Source organism: Chiloscyllium punctatum, chromosome 1, assembly GCF_047496795.1.
Source record: "Chiloscyllium punctatum isolate Juve2018m chromosome 1, sChiPun1.3, whole genome shotgun sequence".
In the NCBI taxonomy this organism is placed as follows: domain Eukaryota; kingdom Metazoa; phylum Chordata; class Chondrichthyes; order Orectolobiformes; family Hemiscylliidae; genus Chiloscyllium; species Chiloscyllium punctatum.
This window is the reverse complement of record NC_092739.1, coordinates 41,106,832-41,126,639: the sequence shown is the minus strand read 5'-3', so window position 1 is coordinate 41,126,639 and position 19,808 is coordinate 41,106,832. Positions and strand designations below refer to the sequence as shown.

The following is a 19,808-nucleotide window of genomic DNA, read 5'->3' as shown; positions in this document are numbered from 1 at the left end:
AAGGTAAGAAAACACATACTTCATGGATAGAAGATTGGCTGGCCACAGAACAATAGAGTAGATAGAAACAGTTATTTCCTTGTTGTCTATATGTAACATGGTGTCCAGCTGGATCAGTGTTGGAACCTCAACTCTTTGCAATTTTTAAAAATGATTTGAATGAAGGGGCAGAAGGGATCATTGCCAAGTTTGAAAATGCCACAAAGGTAAGTAGGAAATAAGTTCTGAAAAAGACATTAAGTGGTTGAGTGTGGGCAAAGATCTGGATAAACGAGTATAACGTGGGAAAATGTGAATTGTTCATTTTGGCAGGAAGAAGAAAAAGAAGCAAATTCTCAAAATGGTGAGTGATTGAAGAATTTTGAAATAGAGTGCATGAATCTGAAAAGGGTAGGATTCAGGTACAGAAAGTAATTAGGAATGCTGATAGAATGTTATTGTTTCTTGCAAGTGGAATTGAATACAGAATCGCAGGGGTGTTATGATACAGAAATAAATTCTTTTAGCCCATCATGTCTATACCAGCTCTCCAAATAAGCATCATTATTTCGTGCCATTTTCCTGCCTTTAGTCCAACCCCTGGTGAACCGATCCCAACCGGTTGGTGTATAAGATTCTTCTCACCTTGCATTTGTTTTTGTGCAAATCAGTTTAATCTATGTTTAATCAGCTTAATCTATGTTTTCTGCCTCTGGACCATTCTATGAGCAAGAACCATTTCCCTTTATCTACTCTATCCAGCCCCCTCAGGATTTGGAAATTTTTATTTTATTTCTTCTTACTTTCTCTTCTCCAAGAACAATTGCAACCTCTCCAAACTATCCTCGCAAAGTAAGTCTTTCTTTAGAAGTGTACATGTGCAAAATGCATTATGTCTCATCCTGGTATTGAAATTCATCTGCTCCCTATGTGCTCACTCCACCAAACTGCCTAAGTCCTCTGAAGTTCAACTTTGTCCTTCTCACAGTTTATAATGTTTCTGAGTATAAAAGAAGGGAGATGATGTTTCAGTTATACAGGTTTGGTGCAGTAGTGTGCACAATATTGGCCATTTTATTTAAGAAAGGATGTAAATGAGTTGGAAGCAGTACAAAGAAGGTCTCCCAGAGTAATACTTGGAAAGGACAGTTGTCTCATGAGGAAAGGTTGGACAGCAAGGATTGTATCTGCTCGGGTTTAGGAAATCCAGAGGCAACTTGCAAGCTGCTGAGAGGTCACAACAGGATTGATGTTGAAAGGATGTCTCTCTTGAGTGGCTATCAAACGAGACATTACCATTTAAAAATACATTGTCATCTGTTTATGACAGATATTAGGTAAAAACAATCACAGAGTGTTGTGAGTCTTAGAAACTTTCTTCCTGAAATAGAAACAGAGTCTTTGAATAGTTCTAAGATTGAGGTGGGTGGATTCTTGTTAAGCAAGGTGTTGGAAGTTTTTCAGGCTTCAAAGGGATTGTGCATTTGAAGCTGTGTTCAGATCCACCGTGATGTTATTCAATGGTGGAGCAGGCCCTCCATGGTTGTTACTCCATGGTTGTATTTTCTTTCATCTCAAACATCCTTATCACACGCAGGAAGTGAATACAGAATTTCTGTCCATGACACTACTGTAACTCCTTGGATGCTGGACACTAGAAATTGGCAAACTTCTATGCTGAGATGGCCTACATATTAAATCTCACGGGCATTATGAGTGGACTTTTTAATGCATAGGACTTCTTTGTAGAAATGCACTCTTGCTTGTCCTAGGTACACAAGCTAAAACCTCAAATGCCTCATTGGCTGTTAGGTGGTCCCTTTAAGAGCTGCTGCTTCTTGGTACAAGTGGAACATACACAATGCACACTTTTATTTAAATTTTGTACTTGGGATCTTACCAGGAAAGTATAACTTTGATTCACATACTTAAACAGCCAGAGACCTGCATGAGACGGCAATGGAGTCCATTCGTTTACAGAACTGGATAGGTAGCAGAAAGGTCTCCCACTGAGCAAGCAACCTTTTGGCAACTCTATTAAGAGATTATTCTTTATGTGTAAGACTTGACAATATTCAATGATATCAGAGTTGAGTTCAATCCAACCCTGAAGCTACATGAATGCTTCCAGCCTAAAATGATCTATGGATACTTGGAAGTAACATCTATTTCACCACAAAATGGGAAGATAATTAATTGGGAAAGTTATGGAAAATTCTGCTCATGTTCAGTGTTATTTGAATTTTGAAACTGTAGAGTGCAGTATATAAAACAGTGTATCTGTTTTGTGCAGTCTTAACAGCCACGTACCTTTTTATTCTTGCTTCATACTCAATCTTCTGTTTTGTTACTTCTTGCTTTAGGCTTGTCACGAGACTGTGCAAAGCACTGTGATTGCCAGTGGAAGTGTTGGAGACAAATGTGTCGCTGTTATCACTGCTGTTTGTAGCTTGACTGCTGCAACCACCCCCACTGCTCCGCTCGTACTTATTCTCAGAGTCAGTCCGAATAGATCTCTCATGCACTGGTCCCTCGGAAATTGGGTCTTCGTAATTTGTTGCATAAATGTCTTGGTCTGGGCAGGTAGTTGTGGAGGAGCGGCAGGAATTTGAATGTTCCATCAGAGAGATCTCACAGGACGACGTCGACCAGGTGGCACTGTCCACACTCTGCTTGTCATCAGAGTTTGAAAGCGAAAACTGCTGCTGCACATTATCGTAGGTGGATAGTCTGTTGTGCTGCGTGGATTCACTGTTCACTGTATCCTTGGGCTTATTGTCTCTCATCGTGACATATCCGTTGGGCATCCACCCTACAATTCGATTGTTTAAGGAGGAACTCATCATATCTGTGCTGGAGATACCCATTCTCACCCCCCCGTTCTGCATGCTACCAGTGCCCATCTTGGTCCCTGTTCCTTTCAGTGAGGAGTTTCTCCTTGCTTGCAAACTGCCATTTGGCAATGTCTGCATTTTATCCTGGTTTTCTGCAGGACTGCTGAAGGACCCATTTGTCACGATCCCACTGCCTTTAGAATAGGCTGGATTCTTCTTCACTGTGATGGGTGGGCTTCTATTGACATCCACTCTGCAGAGGCTGGTCTTGGGGCTGCCACTGGATTTGTTACCCCCGTTCAGTGCTGTAGGAGAACCCCCCTTCTCATTGCTTCCCCTTTTTGGAGACTCGGAGTTATCCCAGGAGCACTGACGGACAGGTTCGACAGCTGGCTTCTTGTTCTCTTTGTTGGGGGGCGGAGAAAATGGCACAAAGGATTTCTTTGGTATCTCATTGTTGTTATTACACCCGTCCTGTCTACCCTGAATCTCTTCTCCTTCTTTGGGAAATAAGTTGCTGTGTTCACTTATAAGTACAGTCATTAATTGCTGAACCAGGACTGTCCCTGCAGAGTGAGGAAAGGAGAAAATCAATGAAAACATAATATTGACAAATATTGCACAATGTCTTCTTTGTAGAATGAAACAGTGTAAACGTCACAACATTTGCAACAAGCAGTTAGGCAGTAATGGATCTTTAATGTTGCCCCCCAAGTTTATTAGGCAGGTTCAAAAGTGAGAAGTTGACAGTATTGGGGTCTAGATTAGAGTGGTGCTGGAAAAGCGCAGCAGGTCAGGCAGTATCTGAGGAGCAGGAAAATCGACGTTTTGGGCAAAAGCCCTTCATCAGGAATGAGGCCTCATTCCTGATGAAGGGGTTTTACCCGAAACATCGATTTTCCTACTCCTCGGATGCTGCCTGACCTGCTCTGCTTTTCCAGCACCACTCTAATTTAGACTCTGGTTTCCAGCATCTGCAGTCCTCACTTTTGCCTAATTGATGGTAATACCCAATGCATCATCTATTTGTGCAAGGAAACCACTAAATATAATGGCTTTCCTGGTTTAATCTCAGTTTGCCTTTGAAGGGGGAAGGTTTTGACATACATGGGACAATGACCTTGCCTTTGAGCTAGAAGCTCCGAGTTTGGGCTCCACACCAGGAGGTAACCACAAAAGGAGCATTCATGATGTGGCCTTTAAGGTCATGGATCAACCTGCGAATCCTTCCAACTTATGCCAAGGGTAAGAGCAGACTTCTGCTCAGCCATGTTATGGGAAGAACATTGTAGCCGCTGTCATAATTACTCATATCCACTCCTCCCTGATCCCCTCAGTGATTGGCTTATTGGTGACTCTGTCACTGAAGATGTTGTGAGTCCTGTCAAAGGATGGTCAATTCAGTGTTGCTGCCTAGTCCCACCGAGGAATCCTTGTTTTATTAATTCAGCGGATGTGGAGTTTGTTGATCACGCAAACATTTACTTGTGGTGGTGTGGTGAGGTGCCTTCTTGGAGCATTGCAGTTCATTCAAGCAGAGGCAGACCCAAAATACTTGCAGATGGAAGTGTTCCCATGTGTTTTCTGCCTTTGTCCTTCTCAATGATAGTGCTTCTGGTTTGCAAGATGCAGTCCAAAGAACTTTGATGGATTTCTGCAGTGCATCTTATAGATGGTACACACTGTAGTAGCTAAGCATTGATGGTGAAGGGAGTGACTGTTTGTGGATGTGGTGCCAGTCAAGTGGGCAGCTTTGTCTTGCACTATGTCAAGCTTCTTGAGTGTTGTTGGAGCTGCACTCATCCATTCAATTGGGGAGTATTCCATCAGACTCCCGACTTGTGCCTTGCAGATGGTGGATGGTGATGACGAGTCAGCGGGTGAGTTACTCGCCACAGTATTCCTAGTCGCTGACTGGCTCTTGTGGTCACTGTATTTAACCGGCTCATTTACATCACTTTTTGGTCAATGGTAAACACAGGACATTGACAGTGGAGGATTCGGTGATGATAACGCCATTGAATATCAAGGTGTGATAGACCATAAAACATACTCGCAAAAGCCAACCAATCACCCATCAAATCAGTTCTGCCTTTTAATATCATCACTGATCTGATAACCTCCAACTATACTTCCAGCATTTTACTCAAATTTTCCACGAATATTTTAACAAGTAAAAATGTGTCTATCTCAGCCTTGAAGTCCAGTGACAGTACAGGAAACAACAGTTTGATATCTATAACTGAAACAAAAACAGAAATAACGTGTCAGGTCCATTGATCCTTCCTCAGAACTGGTGGTAGCATGGAAAAGGATAGTTTTTATCTGGAAGATGAGGTGGGGGAGGGGGGGTGCGGGTGTAGTAAACGATTGATGGAGATAGAGCCCAAAGAGAGAGAAAACAGTCGGACAAAGGAGTGGTTAAAGTCATCCTGGGGAAAAGAAAAGTTGCTAATGGGGTCTGTTAATGGCTGACAATGCATTGAGTGTGGTAGCATTCTCCCAGACTGACCTTTATCCACTCCTTTGTCTATCCAATTGTTTTGCTCTCTGTTTGGGCTCTATCTCCACCTGTTGTTTACCCTCCTCCCTTGCCTCACCCCATCTTCTGTATAAATATCAACCTGTTCCATGCTAGCATCAGTTCTGAAGAAGGGTCACTGGATCTGAAACGTCTGTTTTTGTTTCTGGTTTCCAGTATCCACAGTTCTTTCGGTTTTTAGCTTAGTGTCTGTGCTTAATGTTATGTGGAGCCTTTGTCAGATTCAATGTAGAGAGCCAAGAGAGTTCACTCGATTTGCCAGCCAATTAAACTAACAGACAGAAAATTGGGCAGGACCAATTAAAATGTGAAATTCTATTGCGCAATTCTTCTTTATGAGAAAATAAAACTGGCCCGTAAAAATTTTTAAAAGGGAGTAACATAAGCATTTGAAAGAGGAATAATAGGTATATATTTAAAATGGACAGGAAGTGTGATTAAAGTAGATTAATGCAGTTGAAGAGCTTATAACCACCAAAGGTTTGATGGCCCTATTGCTATGGTTTCCATTTAGTTGGTTAAAATGTTGACCTAAATGTTGACCATTTCTCCTAAAATGTTAACCTCTACTGTATTCTGATTTTGTAGACCCCACAATGAGAAATCATCATTTACACAAAGAGTAAACATGATTTTATGATCATGCATTTATTAGAGCTTTTTGAGGCTGTAACAAGGAGGATAGATGAAAGGGAATCAGTAGATGTCATATATTTGTATTTTCAAAAGATATTTAATAAGGTGCAGCATGAAAGATGATTATAGAAGAACTCGTGGTCTTAGGATTGACATGTTATGATGGATAAAAGATTGGTTGACGAACAAGAAACAGAAAGCTAGAAAAAATTGGTCATTTTCAGGTTGGCAAACTAGAACTGTGTGCCACAGGGATCAGTGTCAGAGCCATTTAAATGGAGAGAAATTGCAGAATGTAGTGGCACAGAGGGAACTGGTTGTCCACTTACTTGAATCACAAATGGTTTGGATGTTGGACGAGTAATCAGAAATGGAAGTTGGATTGTGGTCTTTATTTACTTACATCCGTCACTTGGAAGAGGAGTCCAAATGAATTATAAATAAGTTTGCTGATTATTCAAAAATAAGTGTGAAATTAAGTTTAGCCATTGGAAATTTAGGGTTATAGGGAAAGTGTAGTGGGATGGGTCTGGGTGGGATGCGCTTTGGAGGGTCGGTGCAGACTTGTTGGGCTGAATGGCCTGTTGGGATTTTAAGGAAGTTACAAGAAGAAGAGAAAAGTACTACTCAATGGAGAGCCATCATGAGGCTGGATTGTACCTGATCAAGAAGACCCATCAAAATAAGTGACAATCAGGTACTTAACTAGGTATCTGCAAGCTGTATCGAGGACCCCATCCTCGGTGCAGAGGTTGTACCCTTGTGCAGCTGCTGTCGGGAATGATGGGAAGGGTAGTTCAACACTGCAGCAAGGCTAGGGGTGTTGCTCTCAGCAGATTATCCCTTCCCAGTGCCAGATCCTTTGATCAGGAACCGAGTATTGTTGAACAAGGGATCCCAATGGTATGCCCACAAGCAATAAGGACAGGATCCGCCCTTCAGCTCCTTCACACCCCAGGACAGAGGCAGGTATGAACTAAGGCTCTTTTTCACCACCCATCTGCCTGACTGATTACCCCTCCCACTTCCTGCAACCAAATTTATCATTCAGTGGGAGATAAATTATGCAAAGATTCTGCAAAGGGATACAAGTAAGTGGGCAAAATAGCAGAATGTGTGTAATGTGGAACAATGCATTCGGAAGAGCAGAATATTGTTTAAGTGGAGAAAAATTGCAGAGTGTATTGGCACAGAGGGAACTGGTTGTCCACTTACTTGAATCACAAATGGTTAGGATGTTGGTAGAGCAAGTAATCAGAAACGCAAGTTGAATTGTCACCTTTATTGCAAGATGAAGATAATTTTAAAATAGGAAAGGTTTGTTACAACTGTGTGGGGCATATCAATAGTAGTGTGTATAGTTCTGGTGTCCATGTTTAAGGACAGATATATACTTCCATTGGACGCTGTTCAGAAAAAGTTTACTAGGTTGATTACTGGGAATGAAAGATTCATTATTCATTATATCCGAAGAGTTTATCAGACTGAAAGGTGATCATGTCGAAACCTATAACATTTGAAGGGACTTGACTTTACTGAGAAGGTATTTTCCCTCATGGGGGGAATCTAGAACTAGGGGACACAATTTCAGAGTACAGTCTGTTCTGATATAATGCGATAATCCCATTCCAGTGTGATCCCTCGTTATAAGAAAATCATGTAATAGCAGCACCATTTAAACCAATGGGACCAGAATCACATTATAGCCAATACAGGTGAGAAATGTTCACATTCTACAAATAATGGCCTAAATTCTTCAATCGCGTTAAAGCCAACTCACGTGGAAGAAATGTATGTTATAGCAGAGCCAACTGTAAAACAAACTCCCATTTAACACACAAAGGAGAAATTTCTTGCCTCAGAGGATCATTAATCTTTGGAATTCTGTACCCTGAATACAGTGAATATATTTAAAATTGAGTGAAACATATTTTTTGTTTTACAAGGGAGTCAAAGATTATGGAATCAGACAGGAAAATGATCAGAATAACCACAATATTGATGAATGGCAGATTAGACTGAAGGAGCCAAATGACCTAGTTGTGTCCTATTCCCTATGTTATGATGTCAGAAATTCAGCAGTCAATCTACAGGATTTGCCAACCAATCCAGAAAATAATAATGTAGTACTCATTCACGGATACCCTGTAGTTAGAGAATTCATCCTTTGAACTTCTGACCCTTAAAAAAAACAAATTCCATGTGCTGACAGTGTCTCTGACTTCAACATTGAGATGGATAGCTGCAGTTTGATGTAAAAGCTATTCTTTTCAAACTCATATCCAGATGCTAACAACAATAAAATATTCCCAAGTATGGGATTTCTTGTAGCTCCCCAGGTAACCTACATGCCCATAAATCTACTTAAAATTAAAATTAATTTAATCTCAATGATCAGCAGTGATTTTCCAACACACTGGGTTACCTCACAATGCTATTGCCAGGTTGTAAACTTTTATACTCTATGAGATTTATTTTATGAACCTCATCTGTTAAGGGAATAATGTAACCTAAGAATGCTGGAGTTGGCCCCATCTATTATATAACCAGTTCCATCTGCGATCTTACTCTGTTTAGTTTACACATGAATAAAATAGAATTTAATATTAAATTGATGTGTCATTGAAACTTCTGCACAGAAGGAAGACCATAATCACAAATATCAAATTGCAACAAATTGTAATTCCATAGAGATGATTTAAACCCAGTCCACTCAGCAGAAATGTTTGGGTGAGTAGTAACAATTGCTCAGGTTTCTTTGCAGCTGTTAATTCACCTGTATCCTCTTGACTGCAATTTTTCCACTAGGTTTCTAGATACGTAGCTAAACTTCAAAGTAGACTGCTTCTCTCTAAATATGTAGATTGAGATTTCATGTTGACTTGTAGCATTGAACAAGACCTGATCAGTGAAACCACTGAGGCCCATACACTGGGTTCAAGGGGGGTAAGGAAGAGAACTAACCAGTTATTCCCTTCAGTTGTGGGGTCAGCAAAAGTAGGAACCTGAATTGAAGGATTAAGGATCTCCAGCTCAAACCCTGTATCTCCACATTACCTGAGGCTAAAATGTTGCCTATTTTTCCACAAGTTGTTGCCCATCTCTATTGCACCTCTCTGAGGCAGCACATAGTCCCAGGGCCCATTAACGAGACCTGGACAATACACCTCCCACCTTTGATTTTCACCATATTTCTACACACCTCATCAGTCACCTATGTTCAAATCAGATCCGGAAATTGGGTATTCTTCTCATTATCTAGATACACAATCAATATATACCAGCACAAGTAGTACCTGGTTAGGTAAGTGCCTGATAGAACATCATGCTGCCTTCTTGTTCTATTTTTTTGGAAGATTTTAGCAAGCCATTTTCTATTTCAATGGTTTGTCATGCATTCTAAACAATTGATTTATTTCCACATTCTGAAGCTGAGAGGTTGCAGTGTAGTGATAATGTCACAAAAATAGTGACTCAGGCTCTAATGTTCTTGTACATGAATCCAAACCCCACCTTGGCAGATGGTGAAATTTAAATCTCTACTGAAAGCAGCCAGCCTAATAGTAACCATATAATCACAGTCAGTTGTTGTAAAAACTGTTTTTCTGATGTTCTTAAGGGATGAAAATCTGCTGTCCCCTCTGCTCTCACCCACATGTGACTCCAGGCACACAGCAATGTGAATTGAAATCAATTGTACTGGTTTTTTGTCACATGCACTCAAATGAAAAGTTTACAAATTGCTACTTAGGTCGATGGTACCTCAACACAGATCTTCAGTACAAGTTCTTTCGGTAACAAAATTAGAAAAATAAAGAAATAAAAAAGTCTAGCATTGAAGATCAGAGGAATAAATTAGGAAGTTGAGAAATAAAACTGCCCTGTGAAATGACTTAGCTAACTAATCATTCAGTCCCAATGGGATGACAGATGGACAATAAATGCTGGCCTAGCCAATGACTCCCACCTGCCATGAATTCATGTTATTTTCATGTACCATTTTTGGTGCCTACATCAAAGATCGATTTTTGCACATAGTCTTAATTTGCTGAGTGGCAGGTAGTGGAACTGTTCTGCCCAACTGACTGGATGGGAAGGAATCCTCTGTCATTTTCACAGCTAGGCCTAATATAAATGCTATTCGTTGTTTCACTGCACTCACTGTGCTCCTTAAAGACAACCTCCAGTTCCTTATAGGGGGAAGCATTTCTCAGTTACAGATAACAGCCCACAGTATACTGAAAGATTAGGCTCCAAGATTTCAGCTGGAGCTCCCCATTACTCTGAGGCTGCAGTGGATGTTCCCATAGAGCAGAAAGGAAGCCTTTAGCATTGCCCTTAGATGCAGGTAACAGTGTCATTTATAATGCATTAGGAGGCCATTCACCCCATTGAGTTCATGCTGTTTCTCCATGGACCAATCCAGTCAGTTCCACACACTTTCATGAACAGCAAGTGCGAGATCATTTCCACTCACTGTGATAAAGTTCTTCCTCACATTTGCCTGCCTTTCTTTCTCAAAGTCTTGGGGGTCTGTGTCCCTGAGACATTGTATCATCAGGAAATAGGAAGAATTTTCACTTGGCTATCCTTTGTAAGTCTAGATAAATCTTTGAGGAGCAACAGGAAGATAGCAGTGTGAGTAAAAGCTGCAAGCCATTTGGCCCATTGTCTGTCTCCATGAACATCTCATCCTTTGTCTTTAGAGATAATGACCCAATTCCCTTTCATAGGTCTCAATTGATTCTGCCTCAACCACAACCTCAGGCACTGCATTCCAATTCCTAACCCCTTACTGTGTGAAATTTTTTTTATTACCAAATCTTCTTCTGCCAATTCCCTTGAATTTGGATTTTCTTGTTCTTGATTCTCCCACCAATAGGAACATTTTCTCTACACCTTCTTTATCCAGATCCTTCATGATTTTGAATACCTTTGTCAAATTTCCTTTATCTTCTTTTCTTCAAGGACAACATTCCCAACTCCTTCACTCTTTCTATGTAACTTGTGCCCGACCAGAACAAGACATGTCTCTGCAGCTACTTCTGTTTTTAATCTATATCCTCAAATCCTGCCTCTGTAACTATTTCCCATTCCTAGTGACACTTGATATTTGCTTCTTTCATCATGCATGAGAAACTTAGCTGCCTCCAACACCCTGAAAACTCTTCAGAAATAGCAGTAGGCCCAATACCAGGGATAGTTGTTCAATCCGAATTACTCTCTCTCAGGATGACAGTCTTAGGAGCCTTATGACCCTCTCAAACCAATCTAGTATCAGAAAAACAGCTCAATTGACTGCTCCAGCAGCTAACGATTTACAGCAGTCCACAGAGAGGCCTTCTGTAGCTCAAGCTTCCAGAGATCACAGGCATCTCCAGATCCCTCAACTGAGCTTCAGAAGCCTTTAGCCACTGGAGAAGCATCTTGTAGAACATTGTAGTAGGTTCAATAACTCTCAAGACAGGGACTGGGAGATAATTAATGAGCTGGCATTTGTCTAGTAAATAGAAATGATACCTATTTGTGAAATCATTGTACAGGAAGCATGGCTGGTAATGTTGGCCTTTGAACAGATGCATCTTATTCAGGTTATAGGATGTGGGAGGAATATTGGAGCTGACCATTAATACAGGGATCTGGGATGTTTCAGGTGAAGTGCCCTTCAATGATCAGTTATCAAAACGTTCTGTCTGCAGGATGGTATTGTGGTCCTCTCAGCCTCTCAACATCCTGTATCAAGTCCTTTCATTTATCATGTTGAAGGCTCTTATTCAAAAATAAACTTTTCTATCAACCTTTTTGGACATTTTGTGACACATCTCAACGGCTGCCATATCCTAAGATCATCTCGGTTTGAGGGAAGAACATTAATACAAGATAACATATGATTGTTATTTAACAATGATTCCACTTTATTCCTGTTACTCACGAAAAGTATGCAGTCTACAAAAAAAAATCATTATACTTACTGGAATAACTTTTGTGGATTGTACAAATTAGAAGGTACAGCAATAGGCCTATACAAGAATTGTTTTTATTTTAATTATGGGACAAATGTATCACTAGCAAGACCAGCATTTATTGCCTATCCTTAACTGCCTTTCAGCAAGTGAGAATGACCATAGTCTTTACATGTCAAAGCTCATCTGGTATAATTATAAATAGAAGCACTTTTGAGAAGGGAATTCCAGTTCCAGGTTAGGGTGGTTTGTAACCTGGAGGGGAACTTGTCGGTGATGGCGTTCCCATGGATCTGCAGCTGCTGTTCTTCCAATTAGTAGGGATCACAAGTTTGGAAGGTGTGCCAAAGGAAGTTTGACGAGTTGAAACACTGCCTCTCGTATATAGTACACTTCTGGCACTGTCCACCAGCAGGAAGGGGACTGAATGGTTAAGATAGTGGTTGGCAGCCCAGTGAGCAAGCTGTTTTGTCCTCTAGATGGAGTCAAATGTCTCTACAGTGGTTAGAGCTGCACACATCCAGGCAAACAGAGAGTGAGTATTCTATTACACTCCTGAATTGTGTCTTGTAGATGGTCGGTAAAAACAATGACTGCAGATGCTGGAAACCAGATTCTGGATTAGTGGTGCTGGAAGAGCACAGCAGTTCAGGCAGCATCCAAGTAGCTTTGAAATCGACGTTGATGAAAGGCTTTTGCCCGAAACGTTGATTTCGAAGCTACTTGGATGCTGCCTGAACTGCTGTGCTCTTCCAGCATCACTAATCCAGAATCTTGTAGATGGTGGACAGACTTTACAGAGTCAAGTGCTGAATTCCTAGCCCCTGACCTGGTTTCTCGACTATAATTTCTATGGTTGACCCAGTTAAATTTCTGATCAATGATAAGCCCTAACATGTTGATAGCTTCAACAATGGTAATGCCAAAGGGAGAAGGTCAAGTTGTCATGTATTGGAGATAGTCAATGCCTGCTACTTGCATGGTGTTAATGTTACTTGTCATTTACTAAGCCCTGGTCTGAATGTTATTCAGGTCTTGATTCAAATGGACATGGGCTGCTTTAGTACTGGAGCTGCTGCAAATGGTGCAAATACAAATGAGCTTGTGCAATTGATGCCACACTTGGTGAAATACTACCCTGAAATCATGGGTAGCAATTGTCACCTCCTCTCTAGAATTCAATTCTTTTGTCCATATTTGAACCAATGTGAGTGACCCTGACACTGCGCAAACTGAGCATTGGTGAGCAGGCTACTGCTGTGTAAGTCTCACTTGACAGCACGGTCAATGGCACAGTCTGTCACTTTACTAATGATCAAGGGTTGGTGGGGGGTGGGTGGGTTAATAAACTGGATTTTTTTTCTGCTTTTTATGGATAGAGCATAAGTGGGCAATTTTCCAAATTGCTAGATAGATGTCAGTATTGTAGCAGTACTGGAACAACTTGGCTAGGGGTGAAGCTAGTTCTGGGCTCAATCTTCAGCAACCCTACTCAATCTTGTCAGGGACCATAACCTTTGCAGAATCCAGTGTGTTCAGCCATTTCCTGATATCACATAAAGTGAATCAAATTGACTGAAGTCTGACTCTGGAGAACCAATGATTGTTACAAATGTTTTGGCCTCATTTTTTGCACTTGTCACTTGTCCTTGTTACATTTTGCACCTGTCCTTGTTATTTGATGGGCTTACCCATCACTGACAATGGAGATACGTGGGTTAGTAATTAAATTATCCACCCCAATTCATGACTGGATGTGGCAGGACTGTAGAGATGTAAGCTGATCGATTGGTCGCCGAGGCACTTGTTTTTTACAAGACAAGCTGAAGAACACCATATGTAGATGAGGTAATGCAAACCCCCCGCCCTCCCCCCCCAAAAAAAATCTGAAATGTAAGTTTCAAAAGTTACCTTCCATAATAGTAACTGGATTTTCAACCTTTGGACGCAGAATGTTTGGACCGAACACCGTTCCCAGGTTCTGAACACTCATTTTGTTTACGTCTGAATGAGACTGGACCTCATCCAGGAACCTGTGAAAGATTAAATAATCAATCAGGGTTTTCCTACAGTCAGTGTTAATTACTTCCTATTGCTTGTCACATGCATTGTTTCTCTGACATATGAAAAAGGCTATATGCTCAAATGATGTAGCACTGTATTGTATTCTCTATTTACATAATGTGCACCATCTACACTGTCAGATACACGGGAGCTGTTTCAACCTTAAGCCAAAACATTGTCTTTAACCGAACTGCCAGTTATCCTAACCGTATACGACTACGTATCACTTTGTAGTTGACTTTCCTGTGATAGCCTCCTTGTTGTCGCTATAACTTTAGCAGAAACCCCAGTAAATCGTCCTAAAAAAATACTGATCTTCCAAGGAGTTTTCATAGGTCTTTTGCCAAAATGAGGGAAACGCCCGTCAACAATCCAATCCTTGTTATTTTTCTAGAATGAAGTTTTATTGAACAGCATTGACATAAACAACTGTGAATTTCTAACATTGAGTTAATGTAGCTTCACACATTAGAGTGGATAAGGCACTTAAATAAAATCACTCAGTCGGTACAAATGCTTATCGCTTCTGATAAAGAACAAGCAAACCAGTGAAGAAGAATATAATTGCTAATATTAAAAGTTATGGAATTGAACTTTATAAATCCAGTCATTTGGAAGTTGACACCATGACAAATTGTTGATAGCATTTGCCAGACTGTCACAGAAACTCAAATAGTTCATGAATGGCCTTCAGAAAAGGGAACTGGTTTCTCTTATCCAGCCTGGCTTACAGGTGACTTTGGTGTTATATCACTGTGGTCACCTCTTCACCCTCTGAAGTGTATCAATACGTTTTTCAGTTATAATGATAAAGCTGAGTAGCAATTCACATATAACGGATGATCATCAGCAACATCTCAAGTGAATTAAGGTTCGACAGCATTGTCTAAATTCTGATGATATTAAGGCAATGCTCCTGCACGGTTAGATCTAGGTGCTATGGGAGGCAAGGGAGGGAGAGGACGTCTGACATTCATTTTCAATCCAGTCTGGCAACAGGACGGGTGCCAGAAGACAGCTAATGTGGTACTATTATTCAAGAACAATGGCAGAGAAAACCCAGGCCAGTAAATCTAACATCTGTGGAGAGAAACGACTGGAAAAACATTGAGGAACAGAATTAGTCTCCACCTGGAGAAACAAGGATTAATCAAGGATAATTCGTATGGTTTTGTAAGGGTGAGTTAATGTCTAACAAATTTGATTGAATTTTTTAATGAGAGACTTGGCATGCAGTTAATATAGTCTATATAGACTTCAATAAGGCTCTTCACAAGGTCTTGCATGATAGACTTGTTAAGAAGCTAAGAGCCCTTGGAATCCAGGATGACTTAGCGGTAGGAACCAGAAGGTGATGGATGATGGTGTTTTTGTGACTGGAAGCCTGTGCCCAATTGCATACGACAGATACTGGCTTCCTTGTTATTTGTTATGTACATTAATAAAATAGACATGAACATAGGTGGTATGACCAGCAAGTTCGAAAATGGCACAAAAATTGACGATGTGATAAACAGCAAGGCAGAAAGCCTTAAACTACAGGACAATATAGGTGAGCTGGTCAATTGGCCTGAACAGTGGCAAATGGAATTGAAAAGTATGTTTTGGGAGATCAGACAAGGCAGAAGAGCATAAAGTGAATGGGAGGAACTTGGGAAGTACAGAAGAATCAGAGGGACGGTGGTGTGCATGTCCACAAATCCTTGAAAGCAGCTGGACAGGTAATTTAACTCATCACAGGTACACAAGGTGGTTAAGAAGGCATATCCGACACTTGCCTTCGTCAGTCAAGACACTGAAGACAAGAGCAAGAAGATTATGATGGAGCTGTATATATAATGCTAGTCAGGCCACAGCTGGAGTACTGTGTGTAGTTCTGGTCACCACACTAGAAGAAGGATGTGACTGTACCAGAGTCAGTGCAGAAGAGATTCACCAGGATGTTACCTGAGCTGGAACAATTAAGCTATGAAACGAACTCAATACAATTGAGGGTTGTTTGCCTCAGAGCAAAGATGACCAGCAGGGGTTCTGATTGAGATGCATGAAGTTCTGAGGGGCATAGACAGGGTAGCTAGGGAGAAACAATTCCCCTTAGTACAGGAGGCAATAATAAGGGCAGAGTTTTAAAGTAGTGCAGATGATTCAGAGGGGACTGAAGGGTTGTGGGTATTTAGGTGAAAGATTTGTAGAGGCAGGAGCCCTCAACATATTTAAGAACTATTCAAATGAGCACTTGAAATGCCGCATCATACAATATAACAGGCTAAGTACTGAAAAATGGCATTAGGATCGATGGATATTTGATTAGTGGGGCAGACATGATGGGCTGAAGGGCTTCGTTCTGTGCTGTAAAAACTCTACGACAGCCTTGCATGTGCTGCAATGTTCTAATGTTCTAACTATCCAAGTGGCTTGGTGCACCCATTTGCTCAGACTGGCAGATTCATAGAACATAGAACATAGAACATAGAAGAATACAGCGCAGTACAGGCCCTTTGGCCCTCGATGTTGCGTCGATCAAAGCCCACCCAACCTACACTAACCCACTATCCTCCATATGCCTATCCAATGCCCGCTTAAATACCCATAAAGAGGGAGAGTCCACTACTGCTACTGGCAGGGCATTCCATGAACTTACGACTCGCTGAGTGAAGAACCTACCCCTAACATCAGTCCTATATCTACCCCCCCCCCTTAATTTAAAGCTATGCCCCCTTGTAATAGCTGACTCCATACGTGGAAAAAGGTTCTCACTGTCAACCCTATCTAACCCCCTAATCATCTTGTACACCTCTATCAAGTCACCCCTAAACCTTCTTTTCTCCAATGAAAACAACCCCAAGTGCCTCAGCCTTTCCTCATAGGATCTTCCTACCATACCAGGCAACATCCTGGTAAACTTCCTCTGCACCCGTTCCAGTGCCTCCACATCCTTCCTATAGTATGGCGACCAAAACTGCACACAATATTCCAGATGCGGCCGCACCAGAGTCTTATACAACTGCAGCATGACCTCAGGACTCCGGAACTCAATTCCTCTACCAATAAAAGCCAGTACGCCATATGCCTTCTTCACTGCACTATTTACCTGGGTGGCAACTTTCAGAGATCTGTGTACATGGACACCAAGATCCCTCTGCTCTTCCACACTACCAAGTATCCGACCATTAGCCCAGTACCCCATCTTTTTGTTACTCTTACCAAAGTGAATCACCTCACACTTAGCTACATTGAACTCCATTTGCCACCTTTCTGCCCAGCTCTGCAGCTTCTCTATATCCCGCTGTAACCTGCCACATCCTTCCTCACTGTCTACAACTCCTCCGACTTTCGTATCATCTGCAAACTTGCTCACCCAACCTTCTAACCCTTCCTCCAGGTCATTTATAAAAATGACAAACAGCAATGGTCCCAAAACAGATCCTTGCGGAACACCGCTAGTGACGGCACTCCAAGATGAACCTTTGCCATCAACTACTACCCTCTGTCTTCTTCCAGCCAGCCAATTCCTAATCCAAACCTCCAACTCACCCTCAATGCCATATCTCTGTATTTTCTGCAGTAGCCTACCATGGGGGACCTTATCAAACGCCTTACTAAAATCCATATATACCACATCTACCGCTTTCCCCTCATCTACCTCCTTAGTCACCTTCTCAAAGAATTCAATAAGGTTTGTGAGGCACGACCTGCCCTTCACAAAACCATGCTGACTATCCTTGATCACATTATTCTTATCCAGGTGTGCATAAATCCTATCCCTTACAATTCTCTCTAAGACTTTGCCCACAACAGAAGTGAGACTCACTGGCCTATAGTTACTAGGGTTATCCCTACTCCCCTTCTTAAACAAGGGAACCATGTTTGCTAGCCTCCAGTCCTCTGGCACTACTCCTGTAGACAAAGAGGACACAAAAATCAAGGCCAATGGCTCTGCAATCTCCTCCCTTGCTTCCCAGAGAATCCTAGGATAAATGCCATCAGGCCCAGGGGACTTATCTATTTTCACCCTTGCCAGAATTTCCAACACCTCTTCTCTACATATCTCAAAGCCATCCATTCTACTTATTCGTGCCTCAGTATTCATATCGACAACAATGTCCTGTTCCTGAGTGAATACTGACGAAAAGTATTCATTCAGTGCCTCCCCAATCTCTTCAGCCTCCACACGCAACTTCCCATTACTATCCTTGATTGGACCTATTCCTACCCTAGTCATTCTTTTATTCCTAACATACCTATAGAAAGCCTTAGGGTTTTCCCTAATCCTACCAACTAAGGACCTTTCATGTCCCCTCCTTGCTGCTCCTCCTTCATACAGGTTTTCTAAACCGACTTAGTCGTGTAAATTTGCTGACTCAGGTCGGCATGGACTTGTGTGTTGAAGAGATAAAGCAGCTTACCCATGGGGTGTATCCATTTCTAGCGCACTGTGTGATTTGCTGCTGATTGCAGCATCTCTTTGTTGCACCAGCAGATTACTAAACTGTGTGTGTACTAATTTGGTTTCAGTGGTGTCACAGTGTGCAACAGAAAGATGAGCACTGAGCAGGACTGCAATCCCCACCACATCAACCCTGACGAGTTTACCTGCAGATGTACTTTAGTAAGTTGAAGTTGACTGGAGGGAGGGTCTTCACATGTTTAATTAGCTCCTTCATGCCCTGAAAGACACGTGAGAGGCTGTTAAGAAAACCAGTTGAAGTGCTCTCTGAACTTGGGAACTGATATATGGCATTTAGCATATGCTCTTAGAAACCGGAGAGCACCTATTAGATATCCACTTTACAAATATGACAGCAATAAAACCTACACATGAATTCTCATGAATTTTATTTAAACTCTGATTGTCGATAAGATGGCCCTTTTGTTAGGCTCATCATAATATTGTGACCAGTCCCTGGGTGAGGTGCTCCAAATTGTTATAGTTCCAAACATGATATTCCAAAATGTTGCGTACCCGAGTAAAGAGAGATAAACTAGCTCCCCTTCTTTATTCAACTACTCTTCAGTGGACCAAAGCAGGGTTAATTAGAAAGAATATTTTCACTAATGAATATCTTTCCCTTTTTAAAGGGAACCAATTTAATCATGCTTTTTTGTTTTGAGTTAAAGAGTGAATTTATTGGTTAATAAGTACAAGTAGTAATAGTCGAACACACCAATTAGAAACGAAAATTGAGTCCAAAAAGAGACAGAAGTTAAAAGATATACAGATCAATTTTTGGGGTTGTTAGTGGAGACTAGATGCTGGAAGGCTGTGGCCATTACTTTGGTCAATACTTGTTGTTAGTGGCACTTGAGCAGGTGATTTCAAGACACTTGCTGACCAGCTTCGAACGTTCAGTAACTGAATGTCTGTTCTATTTACCTGCAGCCAGGAATGTCTAAATGGCTATGCTCAAGCTGTGACCTTCACAGCTCACTAATCCACACTAGCACGCACACACACACACGTTGCAGTTGGTTTTTATCCCTCTTTCGGGCATCTGGTTTTTAACTTTTTTTTAAAATGCATTTTCCTGAGAGAGCAAAACACAATCTATCTGAGTGGAGGACATAATCCACAAGAGATGACTTTCTGTTGTCAGTCCATCGTTATCTCTTCCTTTTAAGTCTCTCTGGATCAGGTTTCCTGATGCTGTACAATTGGGATATTCCAGGGATTCACACTGGGCTTTGCTAGACAGTCACTGAATTTGCTGCATCTTTTGGCTGCATGTCCTGATATTAAAAAGTACACAGTTGGAAGTTTATTGGTAACCTGGGTTATGATCCAATGTTATG

General features: G+C 41.3%; 1 protein-coding gene across 8 annotated transcripts in view; it reads right to left on the bottom strand.

The window, feature by feature from the left end:
- Positions 1-19,808, bottom strand: part of arhgap24 (Rho GTPase activating protein 24) — a 466,730-nt gene that overhangs the window by 7,898 nt on the left and 439,024 nt on the right. For all 8 annotated transcript variants that reach the window (XM_072595205.1, XM_072595287.1, XM_072595116.1 and 5 more), the window contains 3 exons: positions 18,612-18,685; positions 13,866-13,987; positions 2,290-3,379 (listed from right to left, as the gene is read on the bottom strand). In XM_072595205.1, the coding sequence (XP_072451306.1) occupies positions 2,290-3,379; positions 13,866-13,987; positions 18,612-18,685 (1,286 nt within the window). The remainder of the gene's footprint in view (positions 1-2,289; positions 3,380-13,865; positions 13,988-18,611; positions 18,686-19,808) is intronic.